We start from the raw sequence: 27,381 nt of genomic DNA on the forward strand, positions 1-27,381 counted from the left end.
AATAAAAATTGAGAGTTCAGAAAACACTTTATCCCAAGCAATGTTCAATTATATAATTCAATTGAAATAAAATGACGATTTTAAAGATATTCTTTTTTTTTTTAATCCAGAAGTTCACCGCCATTGATGCAGTGTCTTTTACACCACCTTATTGAACACATTACATTAATAATTTGTGCCTGTTGTTCGTGTCCTTTAGGAAGTCCTTTAAAATGACAATTGAGTAGAAAAATATCTCAACCCTCTCTGCACATGTGTGATCGGGATGCATTTAGAGAAAAAGTACTGCTAATACCCCCATTCCACTTATGCCGATCGACCCCGATCTGCACAACGGGAACGATCCTATTTGGAACGGGATCAATCGGCATGATCGTAAACGGAACGTCTTCGATCTTTGTCGATCGGGACAAAAAAATAGATCGGGGCGATTTTTTAAACATATTTAAAATTTCCATCCCGATCTGAAATAGCGGGACTGATCGTGATTACAGCGTGAATGCAACGTAGTCCATCGGAATGATCGTAGTTAGAACGGCTTGATCGTGATTACAGCGTCGTTGCAGCGGGAGGATTATCTTGTGCCGTTTCGACGACGATCGTTACCTATCCGTCCCGCTCCAATGCCGATCAAAGCCGCTGTATATAAATCGGTCCGGATTGCATCAGCCTCACCCGATCAAGTATTTCGACACAACAATTTTTGTCAACGTTGTTCAGTGGAATTGATAACTGCATGAGCCAAATTGCATTGCCCAATAACCCCATGGTCTAAAATTAAAAGCGGTACAAGTTAAACAAATATTATTAATGATCAATTTTACCGCTTTTAATTTTATGACCTTTTAATTAAGTGAATGCAAACTTTGATCCCCTCTACCCAGAAAAAACTTGTCAAATTTTTAGCTTTTATTTTGAAGACCTTTCATTTTGCAATGCATTTTCATCCCCTCAACCCAGCAATAATAACTTCTCCCTTTCCAACCAACACAAGGCAAACATTGAATATCAAGTTTCATAATGTTTATTGTCACATGAATATCAATAGAAATCATTATCAATGCAATACATAACAATACAACAATGTCCTCCAAAATGTCTTTCAACTCCTTCCCATAGTGTCTCTAATGATGTCTCACCATCCTCTCCTGCCATGGAACTGCACCAGCAGGGCTGTTAAAATAGAGTCTCAGTACCTCCCTCTGACGCTTGGCCTCTACACTGTCCCTGTTACCTCGAACTGCCTGCTCCACCTCTAACATGTTGGCTTGATCTCTCCATTCACCAGGGATGATGTTGTGTCGATAATCCTCCTGGTCCACCTCGGCATGCTGAATACTTGGGAACCGGATGCGGAGCATGTTGTGCAGACAGATAGCAGTTTCGACCAGGTCACGCACCACCTCAGGATACTGTTGTAGTGTCTTGAGCAAGCATTGCCAACGGTTTGCCAAGATGCCAAAGGCGTTCTCCACCACTCGTCGACCCCTTGAGATGCGGTAGTTGTAGACGAGTTGTTCAGGAGAGAGTCCACGTCTGGCATAGGGTTTCATCAAGTAGGTGCGGAGAGCAAAGGCATCATCTCCAAGGATGAAGAATGGCATCTCTTCATCATCGTTCCGCATGGCCAGGGGTCGGGGAATCCAATGGTTTCATTCTCTATGCACTCTTTGAGCTCCGAAGCATTGAAAATCTGAGCATCTGACATGTGTCCCATTCCACCAACATCCACCCACAAGAACTTATAGTCGGCGTCCACCAGTGCCATCAACACGATCGAGAAGAAGCCCTTGTAGTTGTGGTAGAGGCTGCCTGAGTTGGGTGCGCATCTGAGGGCGACGTGTTTGCCATCAAGAGCTCCGAGCACATGAGGGATGTTCCATTTACTTTCGAAATCATCAGCGACTTCTGTCCATTCTTCTGGGGTGGTAGGGCACTTCACCATTTCTTCTTTGAACTCTGAAACGATGGCTTGACACACCTCCGGAATGAACTTGACGATGGTGTTTCTGCTGACCCTGAAGTCGTAGGAGAGAGTTGGGTAGAGGTCTCCTGTAGCCAGATGCCTCAGGGTGATGGCAAGCTTCATTCCAGGTTGTAGGGCCTTTCTCAGCCTGGTATCTTCTTTCTCAATCCTGGGGGTGATTCTGTGGAGGATTTCATCAAAGAGAGCAGGTGGCATCCTCACAAAGTTCTGGAAAGAGTTGATGTCCTCCAGCCTCAGTTCATTCATCAAGCGGTCGTAGTGCCCAAACTGCAATATTCTTTCTTCTGTCAACCATGGCCGGACCCAGAACTGAGGGGCTCTTCTTCTTCTTCTCATTCTTCTTCTCACTTGAGCAGCTCTTCTTTCATTAATTGCATATTGTTGGAGAAGTAGAGCGAGCTGCAGACGGCCATTTCTCTGATGTTGATCCATGGCTGTCTTCGACGATACTGATGATCGGCAAGCAAATCGGGCCCTATTTATACGGATCGGGACCTGAAATCCGCTTTTTAGTCGGCTTAAAGACGGGAATAGAGCGTAGTTAGATCGGTTTGGTCAGGAATGACATAGTTGAAACGGCAATAGATCGGCAGCATCGGCGTTGGATCAGTTTTAGATCGGCGGCGATCGGGAATGCATCGTGTCAGAGCGGCGGCAATCGCGAATGCAGCGTGGTTACAGCGTACGCGAGCGGGAACACAGCGGCTCTAAACGGCTTCGGTCGGGTCTTCAGGGACCCGATCTACCCACGACGAGCGTGGTTACAGCGTAGTGATCGTAATCTGAGCGTACTTAGGACGTAGATACAGCGTAGATGACCAGTTTTTTCCCAAAGTGTCCCGATCGCTCCCGACCTGGAGATCGGGGCTAATCGGGGCCAATCGGCATAAGTGGAATGGGGGCATAAGCTGAAGGTTCGATTTCTGATTCATGTTCCGATTAGTGTTCAAAATATAAAATATTAAATTGATATTAAGTTGTTCCTCGATCATAAACAGACGTTTGTAGACGCCGCAATCTGTCCTTGTCTTCCCTTGCCGAGTTTTGTCGAGGAAGGATGAGACCAAAATGTATGAGATCAAGAGGGAAGAGACTGAGCGTAGACCACGTTGGGGATGAAAGGGGAAAAGGAGCACAGATAAGGAGACGGCTCAGGGTCCACGAGTCGTGGTTCCTTGGTGGTGTGAAGATAGATGTATCAGGAGACTCATGAGTGGAGATGCAATCGGTGGCGACACACACACACACACACACACACACACACACACACACACACACACACACACACACACACACACACACACACACACACACACACACACACACACACACACACACACACACACAATTATGTACATAAAAATGCATGGGATCAATCATGCATTTTGTTTTCTAAAATCATGGGACGCTCATCGATGGACGGCCGTTTAAAAAAGAAAAAATCTATGTGAGGGACTGCACATACATTGAAGAATCAACAGACAGACAAGGGGAGAGATAATGAAAATAAAATGTTTTAAAGCGGGCCGGCACTCAGCTTTGCTCCAACGAGATCGCCGAAAGAAGTCGGCAGCACATGTCGGCCCAAAGCCGCTTGCGCGGCAAACACACAAGATGGCGCAAAGTTCTTCACCACTCGTCGCCACGAACATGAGCAGGTTCGTGCGGCTGTTCCTCTTTCACTCTCCTCTCCCTCCGAAACGTGACGCGGCTCCAGCTCCCCGAAAAACACCACCGGCAAACAACACCCCTGGCTACAACGTTGCAAAACAAAGCGACCGCCCGCCATGAAGCCAGCACGAGAGAGAGGGAGAGAGGGAGAGAGGGAGAGAGGGAGAGAGGGAGAGAGGGAGAGAGGGAGAGAGAGAGAGATTCCTCCTCTCCTCCTTGAACCTTCTCGCTCTCACGTCACCCTGACGTCACCCCGAACAATTGCCGAGTTCCACTGAATCGCCCCATGGGCGGGCTCGACCAATGACGAACTTCGGGGCGGAGCCTTTTTCCTTGCTCGATTGGTGGACGGAGTTAATTGTCCATCGAGAACGTTCGGCTCTGCTCGGGAATGTTCGGGTTTCTGTCGGCAGTTATGTCGGTTGTTGTTGTTGTTGGTTAAACACGTGGGTTTTTATGGTTGGCTTGTTGTAATTATAAAAACATAGGGACAAATCACAAGAGGCAATCACATACCGGGGAAACTAATCTTAACCCTACCTAGTTAACACACACTCCACCCCCAATGTAAAGACATGTAAATGATCTTAAGATCAGAGTTTTTCTGCTTAAATACATTGAGATTGGCTTCCTACTCGCACGCAGTCCATGCTACCCTACACAGTTCTATCTCCACTATGGTATGTCATCACCTACCCCACAAATGTAACAATATATATATATATATATATATATATATATATATATATATATATATATATATATATATATTGTTGCGGTTTTGAGAATAAAGGCAACCCCCCTCTTAGTTAATTGCACCACAACATGTAGCCTCGCTGAATTCAGTTATTAGTCCCCTACCGGTGTACACCAGAGGGGACTATAGGTTTGCACGCCGTCCGTCAGTCCGTCAGTCCGTCCGTCAGTCCGTCAGTCCGTCAGTCCGTCCGTCAGTCCGTCAGTCCGTCCGTCCGTCAGTCCGTCATGCAAAGAACAGTTTTCCGGACTTTGTTTTCTAAACGCTTAATGCTAATGATTTCAAACTTGGCACATGGTTTCCTCATGAGAAGTTACAGACCAAGTTCGAACTTCACGACGTTTCGATCATTTTTGACAAAGTTATGGCACTTTGAACTTTGGGAATTCTGATAATTCTGATGACCCTTAACGCAGTGCCATTTTAAGTTTTAATTTCCTTTAAAAAAGATTTTCTCTGCAATAATAGGACCGATTGAGATCAAATTTTCACCATAGGGGGGACTCGGTCTGTAGAATATTTTAATGGTAATTATGACGTCACAGGTCACGTGGTTCGGCCGCCATATTGTTTTTCGTGAAAACACGAAACCCCCTTTTTCTCTGCAACGGCTGAACAGATCGAGGCCAAACTTGGCAGGCAGAATCGCATACACTTGACGAACAAAAAAGTCAGCGAGCATGACGTCATGCATCACATGGTTTCAGAGTTATGACGTTTTTAAGCATGAACCTTTAAAACCGAGCTCCTCCCTCATTTTTGATCCAATCAAGGGGAAGCTTCACAGATCTGTTCAGCATGTCAATCTACTAAAATGTCCTTTTGGAATTTGCGATAGGGCACGTGGTTTGGCAGATATCGTTAATTAAACGAAAATATAAAAAAAACGGATATCTCTCGTTTATTCTAGAGTTCTCCTCAAGCCGCACCGCGCGCCCTCAGCCTCGTCTCGCGAACGTCAACAGCGCGACACAGCGCGCGCTTTCCAGAGGGGCGGAGCCAAGCCGAGCAACATATATATGCACATCGATCATTGATCGTGAACCGGAAAATATAATAAATTACTGATATTTAGCGACTCGAAAGGTTCTTTATCAACAACTTCTTTTCTCGTGCTTCTGCTGACCTGTCTGCAAGGTGTATAAATCGAAGTCCCGAGTGCGAATCACAGGTGAGCCCGTCCTGAGGTAATTTGCGATTGGGAACGATTCAGAACCTGTGGGTGAATAACCCTTTTTAATTTCCCCAACAGTTTTCCGGACGACAGACTGCCGGTAAGGGACATGTATTGCAGCGCAATACTCAGAATGCTTGTTTCTTATTGAATGTTAAGTATAGTCTCCTTTCCTGTGTTAGTATGCGTTGATGCAGGCAAGTAAGTGTAGGCCTCATTGGGCTGGAATGCCATGTGCTAGGGCCTGGAACAAGTCTGGGAGGCCCGAGGGAGGAGCTAAAGGGGAGTGGCCGGTAAGCGGCAAGCAGCCAATAGGAGCTAAAGGGGAGTGGCCAGCGACGGCGGCCAGGGGAGGTGCTTGGAACATTCGGGTGGGACTCTGGGGGGGGGGGGGGGGGGCTATAAAACCCGGTCCGGATCCCCGAACTCGCTCTCTAGCCCAGGACTCCGAAGCACGAACTCTCTTTCTGTGGTCAAGCTCCCAGCGCGCTCTCTCCGTCTCTGAGCTCGCGAGGTCGAAGCACGAACTCTCCCTGCCCCCGAACGAAAGAAGCTCTCATCGCTCTCTCTGTAGTCTGCGTTCTGCCCCTGCTCTGAGCTGCCCCTGTTATAAGCGCTCTCGCAGGACGATCTCTCCCGGGGCCCGAGACACCAATGATCTCCCTGCCTGGGCTCCCTGCACGTGCGCGCGGTTGCCTCGCTAACATCGGGACACGCTGGGCGGATTGCCGTGCGTGCACGACCGAGGCCGACGTCCGTGCCGCGAACCTCAAGGGAGCGCCCAACGAGCTGTCCGGGGCGAACTGCACCAACGACCGCGCTTGAGCGCGTTCTCTTCTCTTCCTTCCTTTCCCCGCGTGAGTGAGAGGGCCCTTGTCTGGGCTTATTATTAAGTTAAGGACGTTAAGTTTCTACCCTGTGTCTCTTTGCCCTGATCACTGTACAAATTATAAATAAACCTGTGTTCTTTTGCTTCCATTTGGCCGTATACATCTTTTCCACCATTGGCCTCGCATTGTACGAAATAAAACCGCTCGATCGGGTCAATAATAATTAACGGCACGAGTTACGTGACACGCAAACCGTTCGGGCGTATCAGACCAGCGTAACTCGTGAGGTCCAGCCCCCGTCCTCGCAGTGGCACGTGTATCGAAGGTACCAGGGTGTTTGACCGGAAACCCTTCCGCGTGCTCGCTGCGGGGTTGGCGGCTGGAATCGCTCTGCAATCCGCCCCCACGAGTGTAAAGTGGGTAGCGGCCTCGTGGACTCGAAGCTCGAGGGGGAGAAGGGTTTAACCCCCCTTAGTACATCGACGGGCTCGAGATCCGCAACAATATATATATATATATATATATATATATATATATATATATATATATATATATATATATATATATATATATATATGATAATAATAAATGCACTGGAAATTAAAAATAAAAATATACCAAACAGCAGAAATACCATTCATGTCCTACCTTGGAAACACATCAAAGCAGTAGGTCTTCTTGGTATCAGGGAAAGCGACTCGCATACCAGAGGTAAGAGGCGAGTGCAGAATTACAGCAGCACATTCAAAACGAGATGCCAGATCCACAGTAGGTACTGTGCCAATACTCTGCCCATACAGGATCACATTCTCAGGATTGACGCCATACCTTCCAGGGGCACAAATGAGAACATGGTTAAATATCAAGATGACAGGTCATTTTCAAGGAGGCTGCATTATACACAAAATCACGACAGATTACGCAGACACTGGTAAATGCACCATAATCATACGAGAGCGGTTCAAGGATGACATGGAGCTTTTATTATAGGAAAAATATATAATCGCTCAACACGCACATGTTTTGAACAATTTATTTGTACTTCCATGATGAAGTTATACAGGAAGTCACATCAAATTATACAGGAATATTTCAGATAAATTTAAACTAATTACAAGACTTACGAAATGACGTAATCCGCTCCAGAATGCATGCACATTAACACCACGTAATCCGCTCCAGAATGCATGCACATTAACACCTCAGTGGCAGTGCTGATTGGGCCACGTTAGCATATAATAGTGTGTGCGAGACAGTATTTGTCACCGAAAATGGCTCACAAAACTTCTAAAAGAAGCCACAAACAATTGGAAAGGTACCCGAGACAAAGGGGGGGTGCCTCTACATAATGAAAGAGTTGGAGAACTTTCTCAGTTCGCCCAAAGGAAAGATCTTGCAGCTGCATGCACTGCAAAAACTCCCGAAGATATGGACTGGTGCAAGGCCCGAAGGATCATCATCGGTGAACAGAAGTTGAACATTGCGGAAGTGCCGCGTGTGAACATGGAATGCTTGGCAGTGTATTTAATGGATGTCTGCAACTGGGAAGACGATGCCGTGCATCATTACCAACAGAGTAATGGCTACCGACTCTTCCACAAAGGACATCTTCAAGATGTGAAAATTGTTAAAAATACATTGTTGCGGAAATTATCATTATGGGTTCAACAACCTTCAGTATAGCGGCAGTTGCAATCGTAAGTATTTCTTCAGTACAGGGTCGGCGTCATGGGGGGGCATTCACGGGCCATGCCCCCCCAAATGAGTTATTGTGCCCCCGCCCCCCACCCGCAGGCCAAGCCTTTGGTGCCAAACTTTGCGTTTTATTAACTAATTTATATTTATCATATTAAAAGTGAAAATCTTTTCGCTAAATGAAATGAAATAAAAACAAATATAAGAAAGAAAAAAAAACACACCCTGTTGGTCATATTTGCATCAGGTCACATTTGAGGAAGTAGTATGCTCATTGGTCTGGTGTTTGACCTATGACCTACTGGTTTGATTTGTTGTCATAAGGTCAAGATAAGCGCGCGCATCACGTACAGTTAGCATTAGCAAGTCAGACAGCGCTTGGCACCAAAATGTTTCAGTGAGAGCAAGCAACTATCAGACTGCACTTCGAACATAAATGTATATAAGAAAATGGCTATACGGTGCTGCTTCTTCAAGGCCTCCTCCAGCTTCACCAACGGAAAAGGGAGCAAATGCGCCCAGCACGGCCACCTCTGAAGAGCAACATCCTCTCAGAGTACCACACACATCTGATCGGAATGCCCAGTGTACTGACTGCTTTCAAACATGCCTCAACATTTGGCGCCTCCACAGCAATGTGCGAGAATTCATTCTCCACTCTGAGAAACGTATTTTTGGACCACAGACATGCAATGCTCCACAAAAGAAAGGCCCAGTTGGTTCAGCTAGCGTTTCAGAGGGACTTAACCCAAAAATGCACAACTGAGTGGAAGGACACCATTCTCAGGAGGTCCAGCACCAACACTCGCCGCCTGCAACTCTTCCGAAGGTAAGCTATGCATTTCATTCACTTTATGATGCCAGCCTTGGCTTTCATGATTATTACGCAAAATGTTGAATGATTTTTGGGTTTGTCTGCATTTATTCGGTAAGAGTGGAGAAAAATAGTCGATTTCAAATGATGGTCCAATGACGCGCACAGTGCAGTGAGTGAAAGTGTGAAAGAGTGAAAGAGTGAAAGAGAGAAAGAGTGAGAGACGTGGCTTGCACGTAGGCTATATTTTGTGCAGTGTGGGGGCACAGTGCAGTGTGTGTGTGTGCTGATGATCTGATGTGTGCTGATGATCTGATGTGTGCTGATGATCTGTGCTGATGATGTGTGTGCTGATGTGTGACGGTGCCCAGCTGATGATCCATGCAGTCGGGAAACGAGTCAATTGCTTACAGGTTAAGGTCCTTGATTTAGGTGGAGAAACTATGTTTGAGGTTTACAATTTAAATAAAGTTGACAAGCGTTACGCCTAGGTCCCCCGTCGGTGAAGTGATGCGAGTTGACAAAGTGGAAGACGCAGAAAACATGCTATGATATTGTTGCGGATATGGGATTTGCATCCATCCATATCCGCTTGTAAATATTCCCCTATTTCCTCAATACTTCCCAACTATCCCCAATCCCCCATTCCCTAGTCCCATTTTCTGTAAACACCACTCTGTAGACCCGACCTCCCCCCTATTTCCCCCATTAAATGTCGCACCCAGGTTCACCGCATCTCATGTAAGACAACTATAGGACATCTTGCTAGTTATTCTTAGTCTATGTCAGTTAAGGACTCGTTTCCATTAATTCTGACTCTTCGTTGCACCAGAATGTGATTGTATGGCACCGTTAGGAAGTTTAGGACCTCCCAATACCTCCCCGCAGCTCTTCCTCACGGTTCAGCAACAACAACAACAACAACAACAACAGCAGCGGCGGGCGCGGGGAGTGCGCGTCCTCACTCTAGCTTGGTTGGTAGGGGGTGTTGGGAGGGCACCAGGCCTTTCCAACGAGCCGCCATCGAACATGTGCTCGACGGGGTTACCAAATAGGGGCTCCCTGTCAGCTCCTCGTCAAGGGCGGAGCCCGGTAACCCCCGCACCCAATAGAAGCGGCGGACCGGTCCCATCTGGGGCGGAGCCAACCAGCCGAGGGCGTGTCACTCCCCGCTGAGCATGCGCAGGAAGAGGGAGGTGACGTCAGATGCGTGCTGAGCTTGGAAAAAGAAAGACGCCACCTCCGAGCGCTGTGAGGCCTCCCTGCATCTCTTGGACCATGCTTGATCCTGTCCCCGAGCCAAGGTGCACCTTGTGCTATCGAACTACCTGTCCTTCCCTGCCATCAATCCCTGTGTAAGTCAGCCTTGTCCCGTTTGTCTGTGGTCTGTCTGGGATAAAATAAGATTGTATTTAAGTGCCTATCTCTTCTGTGTCTTTACCTCACTACCTTGTAATCTACCCCTTTTCTCCCCCACTGTAATTATATCCTCCTCCGGAGGTCTTGAGAACTGTACCCCTTGCGTCGTTTCATTTATCCCAGTCGTTGTGTCCTTTCCATCATTGATTTAGCGTAGCGCGATTTGGCCAACGTTCGGGTGGAATCGGGGTTTAGTCGGGGAATAACTGTTCGGTCGCGGTCATACCAACCGCTCGGTAAATAACATCTAATCCGCGATCTGTAACAATTGGTGTCGAGGAGTGAGATTCGAGGCCCGAACCAAATTTTTAAAAAAACATCTAGGAAAAAATTTGGTCAAAATTATAAAGACACCGAAATTTGATTTTGTTTTACAAAAAACCCGAATTTTGAAAGTCGCGCTGTGGCAGATCAAGACGGCTGGGTTCCGGTAGAGGAGAGTGAGGCAGGGTCGATCCAGGACCAAATTGAGGGACATGAGGAGAGCGAAGCAGTGAGGACGGCAGGTTCGCAAAATGGCGTCCTCGCGCACGAGGTTACGGGCGCGCAAAATGGCGCCTCGCACATGGCTACGGCGGCCGCACCCGCTGCACAAGTGGGAGGGATGGCCCAAATGCAGGCCCTCATGGAGCAATTTATGGTACAAATGCAGGCGTCCCTCAACCTGCAGAAGGACGAGATGAGGGCTGATAGTGAGCGATTGGGGGGCAGAATGGGGGGCAAAATGGGAGAAATGGGGGAACGGTTAGAACAAAGGATGGGGTCCAATAGCGAGAAATTGAGGAATGACATGGGGGCCCAGATCGGAGGGTTAGGGAGTAGAATAGAGGGATTAGACAATAGATTAGGGGAAATACAGGAGGGGTTAATGGGGGTAGAAAACAGAATGGCCGCTCAAGAGAATCAAATGGAAGGGATGAAAAAGGGGTTAGAGGGGTTAGAAAACAGTATGGAAGGCAAATTGAGGGACATGAGGAACCAAGCGGAAAGGGAAGTTAAAAAAATGGGGCAGCAGATAGAGGGGGTCAGAATGGGGGTAGAAACTAAATTGGATGCTCACAGGGAGGAAATGGAGCAGATGAGGGTGGCATCTGGGCAGGAGATGCAAGTGATGGGAGAGGAGATCAAAAGAGGTGTGAGTGAGGAGGTCGGAGGAGTGTGCGAGGAGGTGAGGCACTGTAAGGAGCGCATGGAGAAGGAGGTGAGAAAGGGGACTGTAAAATTGCAAGGTGGTATAGAGGAGTTGACGCTGGGAGTAGAACAACTGACAGTGGGACAAAAGGAGTTGGGGGACCAGGTAAAGAAGAACACAGCGGTAATAGAGGGTTTAAAATCGACACAGAAGGAGATGAAAAAGGACGTAGGGGTAATTAAAAAAGAGTGTCAGACGGTACATGAGGACCTGACGAGGAAAATGAACAAGGTGGTAGAGGTGATGGAGGTTAAAGAGCGGGAGGTGCGGGAGCACATAGAAAAAAATAAGGTGGAGTTAGAGGAAGAACTTAAGGGGGCGCACGAGGAGATGAAGGAGGTGAAGCAGAAATTAGAAGAAGTGGCAGAAGGGGTGAGCGAAATTAAGAAGCGACGGAGAGACGATAAGAAAGAGATAAAGGAGGAAGTAAAAGAATTGGTCCAAAGTCTGTGTTCGGATCGTGATGATGTGCTCATTAACCGGATGAGGGAAGCGCAAGTTTCAGAGGGGAGTAGTTAGATGAGATGATGCCGTGTGTTTGAGGATTGAACAGGTGTGATTGAACAGGTGTGATTGCACAGGTGTGCAACTGAACAGGTGTATGGAGCAGTGTATGAGTAGTGAGTGTTGTGGATCAGCGCGAATGCGCTTGGGGGAGAGAAGGGTGCAGGCGGCACCAAGTATGAGAGCACAGGTGTGCAAGTACAGGTGTGTGGAATACATGGAGTATTGGAATGAGTGGTGTGGAGAGAGTTGGAGTAAGTGGTACGGAGTGGTGTGCATGGTGCGAAGGTGTGGATGGGGGAAGAGTGGACCCCTTTTCACGAGTACCCGGGGAGGGTAGTTTAAAGAATAGTCAGAAGGTATAGGTAAATTGTGGTTGGATATTGGCATTTGTGGTGCGGATGCAGAATGGTATTGTGGATGGGTGCATTGGTGTGGTGAAATTGGCTGGTCGTGTGGCCTGTTAGTATGAGTGTGAATGGTTGGGCACTCCGCCACTGTTAGATGTCGGCCAGGTGAGGCCGCAGGTGGGCTCTGGGAGCCGTTAGTGTCAGTGGGTGCCTGAGGATCCCGGGTGTGGATCGGGCAGCCCGTGCCAGAGAGGGCACTGAGGGGGTGAGAGTGCGAGAGGGCCTTCCCCAGTTAGTTAGGTTAGGGTGAGGAGCAGGTGAGCTCGGTAGGCAACAACAGTGGTGGAGGTGTGCAGGTGGGCGGACCAGCTGGGAGCGTCACACGACCCAGCCACCGAAATTGTGCGGGGGCACCGAGTGTTGAATCGGGGGAGTGAGACCCCAAATTGAGAAGCACCACAGTTTGGTCAATGGGAATTGGTTTTTAGAACCCATAGTGTAAGTTGGCCAATGGATTGGCAGGGAAAGACCGCGGGTAATGTAAAGTTGTTAAAGTCATTTAGGAAATAGTTAGGATTGATGAACCTGTCGCACCATACGCAGCCACTTACCTGAGGTGATGATGATGACTCCACACCTGTGTTCCTTTGTTCTGTGTTGCAGGAAAGGAGAATTGCTGTGTGGATTTGTGAGACGCATCACGACGTGGATGAGACATTGGGGTGATTCCATCTCTCCCTCCTTAGGAGGGACTGATGATGAATTGGTGATGGCAAATTTTGATGTTGAGTTGGAGATGGCAAATTTTGATGAGAGTTGGAAATGGCAAATTTGATTGGTTAGGAGGGAGAGAAGACGAATTTGGTTGATGGGAGGAACGGGGAAGACAGTAGGGACGTTTGTTGATGTGTAAAGTAGATGTTTATGGGTAGTGTTGTGTTTTGTGGATACAGTAAGGGGTAAGGGAGGGGCAATGTAGGTTACCTGGTGGGGGGGGGGGGGGGGCGTACGGTAGGAACGTACCTGTCTCACCTGGTTCCCATGTGCCCCCAGTGTGCATTACCTTATATTGGTGCACTTTTGCGCCCTTACCACCTTACTCACTTGTCTTCTTTTGTCTCCCACCTCCGAGGATCTGGCTTTGGGGCAGAGAGAGAGGAGAGAGAGGTGCTGGCTCCGCAGTTGTGGGCCTGTACTTCCGCTGCTTGCTGCCTGGATCGATACACCATATGGACCGCAATTTTTGTGGCCGCCCACAATGGACCGCAGTTCTTTTGCGGTCAAGCACCACCCGTGGATGGACCTCTGGGTCAACGTGGCACCTATGCCATACAGGTGAACCACTTTTAGTTGGCCCCCCTGACGGCCACAATTTAGAAATGGACGCGGTTGGCGCCTTTCTTTATTTCTAAAGAAGCCAGAAGGCCAAGTGCACTCCATGAAGGCAAGACCAGCGGCAGAACATCGGCCGGCTGCGACACCACCGGTGACCATGGACACTTGATTGTGCATTTATTATTGAACACTTTATTGGTGCACTGGATGGTGCTGACTGTGCATAATGGGGTGGTGCTTTTGGTGCTTGGACGGGGTGCTCTGCACATTATTAAAGGCCGTAGGGCCACAGGGCACTCGTGGGTTGGTGTATCGATGCTGGCATGCGTGCTCTCTCTCTATGCATAACATCTGCATGTGTTCCTCAAAGAACAGGTCCTGGATCGTAGTGTAAATATCAGTGTTGTATAAATGATGCTCCCTACCGGCTGTATGTTTAGTTTGAGGATGCTTTCCGCGATTCGGTTATCCTGTGGGTGTGTTTCTGTTAGGAGAAGGGTGCAACGTCGCAGGGGGACATATTTACTCATTTGTGAACATCTGTAAAACTGTCGCACTCAGGGTTGAGTTAATAGCAGAGGGAACTACATCTGAGTGCCACACTAAAGTAGGTAAAAATTTATCGGGTCGGGACCGCCCCGAGGTAGAGAAGGGTGCAATGTTGCGGATATGGGATTTGCATCCATCCATATCCGCTTGTAAATATTCCCCTATTTCCTCAATACTTCCCAACTATCCCCAATCCCCCATTCCCTAGTCCCATTTTCTGTAAACAACACTCTGTAGACCCGACCTCCCCCCTATTTCCCCCATTAAATGTCGCACCCAGGTTCACCGCATCTCATGTAAGACAACTATAGGACATCTTGCTAGTTATTCTTAGTCTATGTCAGTTAAGGACTCGTTTCCATTAATTCTGACTCTTCGTTGCACCAGAATGTGATTGTATGGCACCGTTAGGAAGTTTAGGACCTCCCAATACCTCCCCGCAGCTCTTCCTCACGGTTCAGCAACAACAACAACAACAACAACAGCAGCGGCGGGCGCGGGGAGTGCGCGTCCTCACTCCGGCTTGGTTGGTAGGGGGTGTTGGGAGGGCACCAGGCCTTTCCAACGAGCGGCCATCGAACATGTGCTCGACGGGGTTACCAAATAGGGGCTCCCTGTCAGCTCCTCGTCAAGGGCGGAGCCCGGTAACCCCCGCACCCAATAGAAGCGGCGGACCGGTCCCATCTGGGGCGGAGCCAACCAGCCGAGGGCGTGTCACTCCCCGCTGAGCATGCGCAGGAAGAGGGAGGTGACGTCAGATGCGCGCTGAGCTTGGAAAAAGAAAGACGCCACCTCCGAGCGCTGTGAGGCCTCCCTGCATCTCTTGGACCGTGCTTGATCCTGTCCCCGAGCCAAGGTGCACCTTGTGCTATCGAACTACCTGTCCTTCCCTGCCATCAATCCCTGTGTAAGTCAGCCTTGTCCCGTTTGTCTGTGGTCTGTCTGGGATAAAATAAGATTGTATTTAAGTGCCTATCTCTTCTGTGTCTTTACCTCACTACCTTGTAATCTACCCCTTTTCTCCCCCACTGTAATTATATCCTCCTCCGGAGGTCTTGAGAACTGTACCCCTTGCGTCGTTTCATTTATCCCAGTCGTTGTGTCCTTTCCATCATTGATTTAGCGTAGCGCGATTTGGCCAACGTTCGGGTGGAATCGGGGTTTAGTCGGGGAATAACTGTTCGGTCGCGGTCATACCAATCGCTCGGTAAATAACATCTAATCCGCGATCCGTAACAATATGATATTTCGCTCACAAGGTTCAGACATACATGTAGGCGGCCATCTTGGATTTTGACGTGGCGACCCAATTTTCAATGGCGCTCTTCCTTATGCCTAGATACACCCACACACCAGATTAGAAGTTGGTACTTCGCTTATTTTTCAAGATATTCCGCTCACAAGGTTCAGACATATATGGCGGCGGCCATCTTGGATTTTGACGTGGCGACCCAATTTTCAATAGACTTCTTCCTTGTGCCTAGATACACCCAAACACCAGATTAGAAGTTGGTACTTTGCTTATTTTTCAAGATATTTCACTCACAAAGTTCAGACATATATATGGTGGCGGCCATCTTGGATTTTGACGTGGCGACCCAATTTACAATAGAGTTCTTCCTTATGCCGAGATACACCCACACACCAAATTAGAAGTTGGTACTTCGCTTATTTTTCAAGATATTCATCTCACAAGGTTCAGACATACATGGCGGCGGCCATCTTGGATTTTGACGTGGCGACCCAATTTTCAATAGACTTCTTCCTTATGCCTAGATACACCCACACACCCGATTAGAAGTTGGTACTTCGCTTATTTTTCAAGATATTTCGCTCACAAGGTTCAGACATATTGTTGTGGATATGAGGATTGTGTTTTTTTTGTTTTTTATTGCTTTATTCTGGACCCTCCTGCCTCCAGTCTGTGTATAAAGGTCAAAGGGCGTTCCCGTAATTAATTCCATAAAACATACACGAAGGACACCATATATCCCTGTTCAGTCGTTATATCCTTATTATGTGTATTAGTGTAAGGCTTTGTCTTCCATTAATTAATACTCCATTGCACCGAATCAATTAAGAATAGCTCACCTTCAATAATTCCATTTCCCAGCCAAACTCTCCATCTCTGGGTAAAGCAGTTCACAAGCGTGGGGTGCGCGCCCTCTCATTCGCTGCTATAGTGAATATGTGCTCCGTGCTCTGTTTGAACAGGAGGGGCGGGGTTGCCAGGGAGAGGCAAGCCCAGGGCGCGCCACGAAGGGCGGGGCTGTTCAGCCCCATGCCCAAATAAGGAAACAAGCCCGTGGCTCGCCACGAGGGGCGTGCCGTCGGCGCCATGCCCAAATAAGGAGACAAGCCCGTGGGATTGCCATACAAGGTCACAAAACAGAGCACGGGGGGGAGGGCGGTACCGAAACCGACGAGGGCGTGACAGACCCGCGCTGAAGGTATGAGAGAAGGGTGCGACGATCGCTGGGAGAAGATACACCAGAGATACGGCAGATGAGTCCAGGTGCGTAAGAGGGTTGGCAGTCCACCGGGAGAGAGTTGAGAGTTGCACCGGAGTTGCGTGAGAGATACGGAAAGCCTTTGGGTGGTTGTTGCGTGAGAGATACGAAAAGCCTTTGACAAAGAGCCGCTTCAACCAGCCCTGTTTCAACCAGCCGCATGAAGCCCTGACGGGGCAGCGAGTGACCCTGCCGGTGTGCGGTGTAAAGCCGAATACAAGGAGCTGCCGGCTCCTCGCTTCCCGCCCGGAGTGGACCTGCTCGCTGTGCCCTGTGATTCCACCTGCTCATCCCTCCAAACGATTCCTGCCCTTCCATCCTTTTGCGTACGTGAGTTTGTTTTGTTTGTTCTGTCCTGGGTAATAAGTTAAGCCTGTTTAGTTAAGCTAGTATTTTCACTGTCTTTCTGGTCCGTCCCTCTTTCTGCTTTATTTTCTTATCTTTCCTTCTTCCTTGGTTTCTTTGGTCCTGTACATAGTAATAAATTATATTCGTATTGCAAAACCTTTTTGTCTTCTTCTTCTTCTTCACATCCGTGTCGACTTTGTCTTTTCCCTATTGAATATCTGTGGCGCGATTTTGGCCAACGTTCAGGAATCGGGTTAGTCGGGGTAACTGTTTGGGCACGGCGGCCATCCGCTCGGCAAACAACATCCTAGCCTCGTCCGTAACAATATATATGGTGGCGGCCATCTTGGATTTTGACGTGGCGACCCAATTTTCAATAGCGTTCTTCCTTATGCCGAGATACACCCACACACCAAATTAGAAGTTGGTACTTCGCTTATTTTTCAAGATATTCATCTCACAAGGTTCAGACATACATGGCATCAGACATACATGGCAGTGGCCATCTTGGATTTTGACGTGGGTTGCACCCACACACCAAATTTGAATGCGGTCCTTCGCTTACGCACGCACGCACACAAACACGCACGCCCGCACGCATGGACGGACCCACGGACGGAGGGGAAAGCCATAGTCCCCCTTTCGCTACGCTGTGCGACGGGGGACAAATATGGGATGTTGTGAAATTAACATCATTTACAACAATCCTTTAAATTATTTAAGTTTAGGAACAACCGATAATGTACAATTCAGTGTGTGTGTGTGTGTGTGTGTGTGTGTGTGTGTGTGTGTGTGTGTGTGTGTGTGTGTGTGTGTGTGTGTGTGTGTGTGTGAATAAAAGAGATAGAATTGTGAGGAACAGAAATGAACAAGCGTTACGCCTTGGTCCCCCGTCAGTGAAGTGATGCTAGTTGACAAAGTGGAAGACGCAGAAAACATGCTATGATATGATATTTCGCTCACAAGGTTCACATACATGGAGGCGGCCATCTTGGATTTTGACGTGACGACCCAATTTTCAATAGCGTTCGTCCTTGTGCCTAGATACACCCAAACACCAGATTAGAAGTTGGTACTTTGCTTATTTTTCAAGATATTACGCTCACAAGGTTCAGACATATATATGGTGGCGGCCATCTTGGATTTTGACGTGGCGACCCAATTTACAATAGCAGTCTTCCTTATGCCGAGATACACCCACACACCAAATTAGAAGTTGGTACTTCGCTTATTTTTCAAGATATTACGCTCACAAGGTTCAGACATATATATGGTGGCGGCCATCTTGGATTTTGACGTGGCGACCCAATTTACAATAGCAGTCTTCCTTATGCCGAGATACACCCACACACCAAATTAGAAGTTGGTACTTTGCTTATTTTTCAAGATATTACGCTCACAAGGTTCAGACATATATATGGTGGCGGCCATCTTGGATTTTGACGTGGCGACCCAATTTACAATAGCGTTCTTCCTGATGCCGACATACACCCACTCACCAGATTAGAAGTTGGTACTTCGCTTATTTTTCAAGATATTCATCTCAAGGTTAAGACATACATGGCATCAGACATACATGGCGGCGGCCATCTTGGATTTTGACGTGGGTTGCACCCACACACCAAATTCGAATGCTGTCCTTCGCTTACGCACGCACGCAAACACGCCCACCCGCAAAAGCCATAGTCACCCTTTCGCTACGCTGTGCGACAAAAAAGGTGGTGTGTGTGTGTGTGTGTGTGTGTGTGTGTGTGTGTGTGTGTGTGTGTGTGTGTGTGTGTGTGTGTGTGTGTGTGTGTGTGTGTGTGTGAAAGAGAGAGACTGCAGCATGTTTTTAAATAATTGTAACTGGGTTGGTGTGTTGATTATTGACGGCAAACTCTTATCATCAAGCATTTACATCATAGATTGAGTTCTCGAACGGCAGTTTGTGCCCCCCCGCCCCCCCCTGCGGTTACCCTAATGCCCCCCGATTACATTTGTTCTGACGCCGACTCTGCTTCAGTATCTTCTTTAGTCAAATGTATCGTACTGAGTATGAAGAGATATATGTTGTGTATGTAAAAGATAGCTTTCCACCTTTCGAGTGTTTCTTTTCCTGACCCAGTTTTCGCATCTCGCTGCATGTATTCTTCCCCAATCCTTACATATCTTCCCATACACACTAAACTCTTCCCAGCCCAAACAAGTCGCTTTCTTTCGAAGCATTCACGTCCCTCAATGGATGAGGGCGAGACAGAGACAACCGGAAGTAAGCTGTAACACGTGCCCTTTTGTGGTTCGTTTTCAAATTTCAACGTATCCAATCACGTGACTGCTGTCGCGTAGGGTGCACTAACCGGAAGTTACGTAGTCCCGCGGGCGCCTATAATACCACCGAACAGGGAGGATGTGAGTGTAGGGGGGTTAGGGGGCACGTGAGCAATGACGTCATAAACGAGGTCATAGATACCTGTCCGGACTACCCAACGATACCCACAGTGCCAGGCTCCATCCAGGTGTTTGTTAACCCTTCATCGCTAATGAAGGGTCATCATCATATTCATGTGGAGCCTGTGGCTGCTCGTTTGCATCACTGCCGGGAGCACGGCTGCTCCATCATGCAGTGCCCCCTGCTGGTTGGCACTGGAATTCGCAATTTGTTCTGGTGCCGGCGAACACGTGCCTACTTTCCATGAAGGATACCGCAGGATCTTTACCGTCCACCCACTAATACTAGCAATGAGATGCCAGGTTAACGTCCATCCGAGAGAGGGCACACACATTGATGAATCACCCTGCCTGCGAAACACCGGGATGACAGGTTATAGCTGGATAGACAGCTTCGAGGCGAGTGTGCGGCCACCACCTACTACATCACAACAAACACAATCAAAATATGTATAAAATTCCAGCTTCAAGAACTGTATTAAGACTCAGACCTTCGGCAGTAAACTCACAAGTGGGCAGTTTGGCGGAAAACTTGTAAAATTAAAAATGAAATTATCAATTTCGTATTTTTAAAATTCAGTCTACAAGATCACTTCCCCTTAATTTGAACGGTTCTGCATAAACAAATTGGACAAGCTCAAGCAAACCTACAACAAAATTGCTTCCTACACTTTGTATTTTTTTTCCTTTTTTTGTGTGTGTACAAGATCGAGGCTCGTGAAAGAGCTAACATTAATCACACAAAAAGGCAACCGACACATAAAACACAAAATAAGGGGAGCGGAACACAAGATGGGGAGACAGGGAAGGACACAAACAACATTTGAGAGCAAGGCCATCGAGAGAAATGTGGGAGGGGGAGGGCTTGGGGGGAGGTGGGAGAGGTATAAAACACATCAACACTGCAAGGACTTCCAGGAAAGAAGTTGGAATTTCAAAAAAGTGTATCGGGGTGAATTAGCGGGGGTAGAAAAGATCAAGGTTTTGGATGGGCGAAGATAAGAGATGGTGGTGAACAGCTGTTTTAAAGACCTGGAAGGAAGAGTGGGATTGAAGGGAGTGGGGGAGTGTGTTCCAGAGGCGGCAGAAAAGGGCAATGAAAGAGTGAAGGTGAGCAGAGAGCCGAGATTTTGGCAGTTTGACCATAAGAGGGTTGCTGGCAGATATTGTGCGACCTGTAGGAATATTCGGGAGACAGAGCACAGAGAAAGCTGGGGGAACAAGGTCGGAGAGGAGTCGGTAGAAGACAGAAAGACCACCAACCTGCCTGCGGTGAGTGAGTGAAAGGCCCTCGGAGTTAGCTTCATCGCAGGAGATTCCAATGATTCTGAAAGCTTTGGTTTCAACAGCGTGAAGACGAGCTAGTTGTGAGGCAGGAGCACCAGCCCAGATGGGAGAGCAGTACTCCATTGAGCTGCGGATGAAAGCCTTGTATGTGGTGAGGAGCTCAAGTGTGCCAAGGAAGGACTTTGCACGACGGAGGATGCCCAGTCGGCGACTGGCTTTGGAGGCCAGCTTGGAAATGTGGTTATCCCAAGAGAGATCATGGCAGATAGTGAGACCCAAAAGCTTGAGCGACAGAACTTCTTGGAGAGGATTGTTGAGAAAGTAGATGGGAGGGTTTTCCAGTCGGTCTTTTCGGAGAGACATAGTAAGAGTGTGGGATTTGTCAGGATTGAATTGTCAGGATTCTTTCCACATTTAAATTACCTTTGGTATCACAATATTGATTTTGAAGTTAAATAAGTTTAATAAGTAAGTTCAATCACATAATAATATAACATAATAATCTATATAATAATACCGTAAGGACTGGACTTTGTTATCCCTTTTACGCCGCACCCAGTGACCCGATGCCCACGGCACTCATGGATTTACGATCTACGAACCACGCTCTTTGTTTATCACGTACAGCCATACTCGAAAAATCTGAATTAGCCGACGTTGGGGCCCAAAAGCATCCGATTAACTGCCGATACGACGCCATCGTATTGGCGTCTGCTGGGCGAAGGCGAAGCGAGCCGTCCGCTGATTGGACAGTCGAGTGGTGTGAACATGGGTGGTGTGAACCAAATGGTCTTTTTATTCCCTTGAACATTTTAAATTAGGATATATAAGGAAACGTCTTTATCGTCATTTTAATAAAGTTAAATGGAGTGACGTTGCGATACTCGGGGTGCGTTGCATAAATCCTCGTAACTCAGAGAGGTGTAGCAGGTGGCGAGACGTAAGGAAGCTTAAAGATAACGAGCTGAAAACAGACGAACGATATGTCAATCTCTTTCTACACAGAACGGAAATAAAAGTATGAGAGCGGGAAGGCATGGCCTGAGCACTTCGAGCAGAGAGGACTGATTGGACTTAACTTAAAGAGAAAAAATTGGAGCTTAACGGAAGAAGAAGATCCCATGAGCGCTCCCCTATGCCATCCATAATGGTACACTCTATCCATACACCACATCCTCCCTTCCGTGGATGTTCCACGGGTTTCGGCTAGTATAATAATAATATAATATAATAATATAATAATATAATATAATATAATATATAATAATATATAATATAATATATAATAATATTAATATTAATTAATAATAATAAATTAATAAATTATTAATAATAATAATGAATATTAATAATAATAAATTTAATAATAATAATATTTAATAATAATAATAATATTTAATAATAATATTAATAATAATTAATAATAATTAATAATAAGTAATAATTCATAATATAATATATAATAATATAATATATTGTGGCGGATCTCAGCGCCGGCCTTTTTCCCTTACCAAGGGGGGGTTAGTCCCCTTGTCTTTGACTAGCCGACGGGACCCGGGACCTATGATGTCTTTCCCGGACAGCGCGAAGTAGGGTCGTAGGACTAATCACTAATACCTAATTACTCGCGCTGCCCAGAAACGAGTAAATAAGCCCCGCCCAAATCAAATCACGGGTGTTGGTGGATACGCCGAGCGGTAGCGAACACACGACCCGAGCCATTAGCAATTATTACTAGACCCCGATCCAAGCGGTTCCTATTCGTGTCACGCTTACCCAATGGAGAAATCACAGAAACGGTCGAATTTGGAAGAAAAGGAATAACAAGATTTATTTATACAATGTACAATGATCAGCAGAAGAAGACACAGTGCAGCCTTAAACAGTCTTATACTTATCCCCTGGACAAACGGGCCCGTTCACACTCAGACACACTCACACGGGGTTGCAGACGAACTGGTTGATGGTCCAGGGATGGCGTCCGGGCAGCTCTCCCTCCGGTCCTCAACTCGCACCGCGAAGAAGATGAAAAGCCGAGGCCGGGAGCTCTCCGCGTGTCGTTGGCGCGCACGGGATTATTACAGGGCGAATGGTAGGGCTGGCTTTCGCGGTTAATCACTCGTGTGGCTGCGTATGTAATAGTTCAATATACGGTCACAATGCGCTTCCAAGTCCTCGATACTGTCGTGTGCACGCGCGTCCTCGTGAGTTCTCCAACAACCAATCCTCATCAGTGCTCTCCAACAAGTCCTCTCTCATAAGTCCTGTTTAAGGGCTTTTGCGAAGGCTTATATAAGCCCTGCCCAGCGAACTCTCTGGAACTTACCAGACGTTCTTCACCACGCCCTATCACGCCATGCCCCTCGAATCCTGGTTGGCTGGGAGCCCTCACCGTCACCGCCTCTGACGTGCTCCTCGACTCTGCCACACCCCGACCTCGCACTCCTCCCTATTTTCAGGCCTACCTCGTGTCACTTGGCTAGTTTCGAGCCAACAAAGGGCAGCGAACGCTGCTGGCAGCCAAAGCGTAACAAATTGCGGGTAGCCAAAGCGTAACAAACTTGAGGGATGCCAAATGGGGTGTGGGATCGATTATGCCCACTGATGTAATTGGGGGGTGGCGCAAAGATGAAAGTACCGAAGCTCATTTCTTTACACAACGCAGATATTACTAGGGAAATGGCCTACTCTTACACATACTATGACATAACTAATACTCTAAGTGGGCCTACGTGTTGCTTGTGGACTAACTATGGGGGGCAAACCTTTAACCTTTAATGATGTCATATGTACAAATCTCAGAACCGTAGCAATATAATATAATACATTTAAAAAAATAATATAATATAATATAATAATATAATATAATAATAACATAATAATATAACAATTATAACATTGTAATATAACAATAAGTTCAATAAGAAGTTTGAAGTTCAATCATCCAGGCTATTGAATTCATCTGTAGATTCATTAAATATTTTATACATACATACCATAGTATCTAGCTTGTTTCATGCTGACAACCTGCTTACCATTCGGCATGCTGTGTCATGTGAAGCAACACCATTTACATATACCGTGCTGTTACCCATTCAATTGTTACTGAATAACTAAATATCAATAAATGCACCACAGCACAATGCTCGCTTCATTTGTTTTCAAGAATGCGGTGCTTTTCCTGGCCTGTGATAGTATGCATTTTCCAAGCCTGGCTAACGAATTTGATGTTGGGCCTTCTGATTGGCATCCATGACCAACAATTCCACAAGACCGTGGGTCTGGACTTGGTGTGTCCAGACTAGACTATTTCGGCCTAGCAGAGAAAGACTTGATGATGCAGCAAAGCAAATTTTGAAGCACGAGAAGCAAATCCGATGTGGTACAGTGAATCAGGTAGCGATATGTACAGCATAATGAGCATCAAAAAAAAAAAATTATGACATATCGCCCACCTTTAAGACCACTCGAGGTGGGGACTACACAAAGGAAAGTATCATATCGATATTAGATAGAAAAGAGGAATCTATTGACATTCTTCGTGAATCAAGGTAGGCTGGGATAAAGGGGAAAGCAGGACGCAGGTAAACTGTTCCAGAGTGATGCTGTGCGGGTGAAAAAAATACCTCCTAATCTTACTTCTTGGGACAGATACAGTGTATGGATGGGAAAAAACTGCCAAACCTGTCGAGCAACTAAAAGTATGCTCAGGTGGGACAACCTGTGATAGACCCGCAGACACATTCCATGGTAATATCTAAAGAAAAGGCTCAAGGAAGCAACAGAGCGGCGGACTCCAGGGATGACGCCAACTCCTGTCCCACCAGATTGGCAGCACGTCGCTGGACTCTGTCAAGAAGAGATAGATGACAGACTGGAGCACCAGCCCGAATATGGAAATGATACTTAATGACAGGACATATAGTGGCCTTGTATAGATGGAGCATAGCAGCTTGAGAAAGGTATCGCCGATAGGTGACAGGCCAGGGCACCAGCCCAAATATGGCAAAGATACTCCATGACAGGATTAAATGAAAGAAATGGGACATGAAAGAATGGGAAGTGGCCGTGTGCTGTGTGCAGGAAGGGTGTCGGAGTCAACTCCATTCAATGTACAATGTGCGCTGAGTGGGTTCATCAAAAATGTAGTGGCCTGAGAGAGTCATTAATCAGTGTGGCAGCTACATTCAAGTGTAAGGTGTGCACAGAGGGAGCTGCAGATGGAGGAAAAGTTGAATTGGATCTTGGACATGGCGTGAAGCTGGAAGGTGTGAAAACATTTTGATACCTAGGAGACATGCTGAATGGAGAAGGTGGATCAGACTCGGCAACAGTTGCTCGAGTGAGATGTGCATGGAAGATGTTTCGGGAACTGAGTGGCGTGCTGACGAGGAGGGGAGTGTCGTTGAAGCTGAAGGGAAAGGTGTGTGCGGCATGTGTGAGAAGTGTTATGATTTATGGGAGCGAGACATGGGTGATGAACGTAGAGCAGCAACGAAGGCTGGAAAGGGTGGAAATGCGAATGGTTCGGTGGATGTGCGGAGTATCGTTGAGAGAGAGGAAGACAAATGATGAATTGCGAAAGATGGTGGGAATAGAGCCTGTGATGGATGCTGTGAAGAGAAACAGGTTGAGATGCTTTGGTCATGTGTTGAGGAAGGATGAAAGTGACTGATTGAGAAGAGATGGAAATGAATGGAGAAGGAAGTTGAGGATGGGGAAGACAGAGAAAGACTTGGCTAAAGGTGGTGGAAGAAGAAATGCGGGTAAGGGGGTTAACAAGGGGAGATGTAGAAAATAGGGCAAACTGGAGAAGATAGTCATGGGGCCCACAAGGCTAACCCCTGCTCTAGCAGGGAAAATGGCCTTAAAATGCCTGTTGTTGTTGTTGTTGTATGCTCCAGGACAGGGCGTACAGAGGCATTGTATAGAAGGAGCATCGCACCTTGAAAGGTATCGCCGAGCACGAAATAAGCAGCCAAGACACTGGGAGGCTCTTTTAGCTCTACCAGAGATGTACTTTTTCCAGCTCAGGTTTGAGTTGATATCCAATCCAAGCAGATGGATAACAGGTAGTTCCTGCAAAGGTGAAGAATCCATAGACAGGGTCGGAAAACATGGTGATCTCTTCAACTACAAACAGACAACAAGTGGGTCTTTTTTGATTGAAAGTACCAAGCCAGTCTTTTCCCCAGTTCATCACTCTCTCTAGGTCTCGATTGTGAGTGGTCCTGGCATGGTCACGGGTACGAGGAGACAAGGTTCCTGGGTAGGTAGTATACAGTGTTGAGTCATCATGCGCAAAAGCTTAATTGAGAAAAGAATACAATCACACAGATCATTGATATATAACAAGAACAATATCGGACCCAACACAGATCCCTGAGGAACACCGGCATTCGTATTATGGACAGGGGATGACTGTCCCTCATGGACCACAACAATTTGATGATTTACAAGGAAGTCAGAGATCGTATCAAGCAATTTTCCAGAAATGTCATGATTTTAGCTTATGGATGAGGCTCTTGTGCCCATACTTTGGCAAAAGCCTCTGAGATGTCGAGAGCAACAACCCTGGCTTCTCCACGATGATCCAAAGCCTTTTTCACATGTTCAGTTATTCGGGATAGAACATCACCAGTAGGCCTTGACTGTCTAATGCCATACTGAACATCAGCTAGGAGGTTGGGGGCTTCTAGATGAGTCATGAGTTGTTGTTTTATCAAGGAATCAAACACTTTTCTGATAATAAGTAGAAGACTAACAGACCGATTGAGCATGCATGTGAAGGTAGTTGAAGTACACACCTTCGTAGCTTAGTTACAGGGGAAACTAGAATGGCACTCAGTGGAGCACATACCTCTGCCAGGCTGAACAGTTTGTTTTGTAATCCACTGATAGGCCGGATCCGCATCTGGACCTGAACTAAAATCTAATCAGCTTGTTCTTGTGACCGAACCAACTTATCCACCAAGTTTTGTCATAACCCAACCACAACTTTATAATGAGAAGAAAGGGGAGGACGACCAGAGGGAGGTCACTACCCAATGTTTGTTGTGGATATATGATGAGTGTGTGTGTGTGACGTGTGATGATTTGAGCATTTATGTGTGAGGTGTTGTGTGGAAATGAGGAGAAAGTTAGCGTAGTATCAATTCTTATAGCAGTCTATGGAAAAAAAAGGAAAAGCTCATGTCCATTATTATGCGAGAATGGATGAACTGAGGGAGGCATTTGGTGTGCAGACGAGTTTGACGGTGAGATTGGTGTGAAATGCCGGCTGATGTGGGCTGGACATTCGGTGCAGATGGGAGAAAACAGAATGGTAAAGAGAGTGGATAGGTTGAGGGAACAAGGTAGGAGGAGAAGAGGAAGACCGCAGTTGAGATGGGAGGATTGTATGAAGAGGGATATCAGTAAGGCGGGGGTGGATGGAGGGTGGAGAGTTGGCCGAGGACAGAGGGGAGTGGAGGAGTATCGTGGTCAAGGCAAGGCAGGAGCTTGGTGCCATCGGAACTCATATATCTTC

The 27,381-nt window shown here is 47.1% G+C and overlaps 1 protein-coding gene and 1 long non-coding RNA gene across 2 annotated transcripts in view; one reads left to right on the forward strand and one right to left on the reverse strand.

Annotated features, from left to right (window-relative positions):
- Positions 1-27,381, forward strand: part of LOC144894230 (uncharacterized) — a 117,725-nt gene that overhangs the window by 82,105 nt on the left and 8,239 nt on the right. The gene's annotated exons all lie outside the window — the stretch shown is intronic.
- The window catches only part of LOC137436415 (alpha/beta hydrolase domain-containing protein 17B), a 49,633-nt gene that overhangs the window by 5,152 nt on the left and 17,100 nt on the right, over positions 1-27,381 (reverse strand). The window contains exon 2 of the mRNA XM_068130178.2: positions 7,068-7,247. Within this exon, the coding sequence (XP_067986279.1) occupies positions 7,068-7,247 (180 nt within the window). The remainder of the gene's footprint in view (positions 1-7,067; positions 7,248-27,381) is intronic.

Source organism: Myxine glutinosa, chromosome 11, assembly GCF_964187855.1.
Source record: "Myxine glutinosa chromosome 11, kmMyxGlut1.1, whole genome shotgun sequence".
Lineage (NCBI taxonomy): Eukaryota > Metazoa > Chordata > Myxini > Myxiniformes > Myxinidae > Myxine > Myxine glutinosa.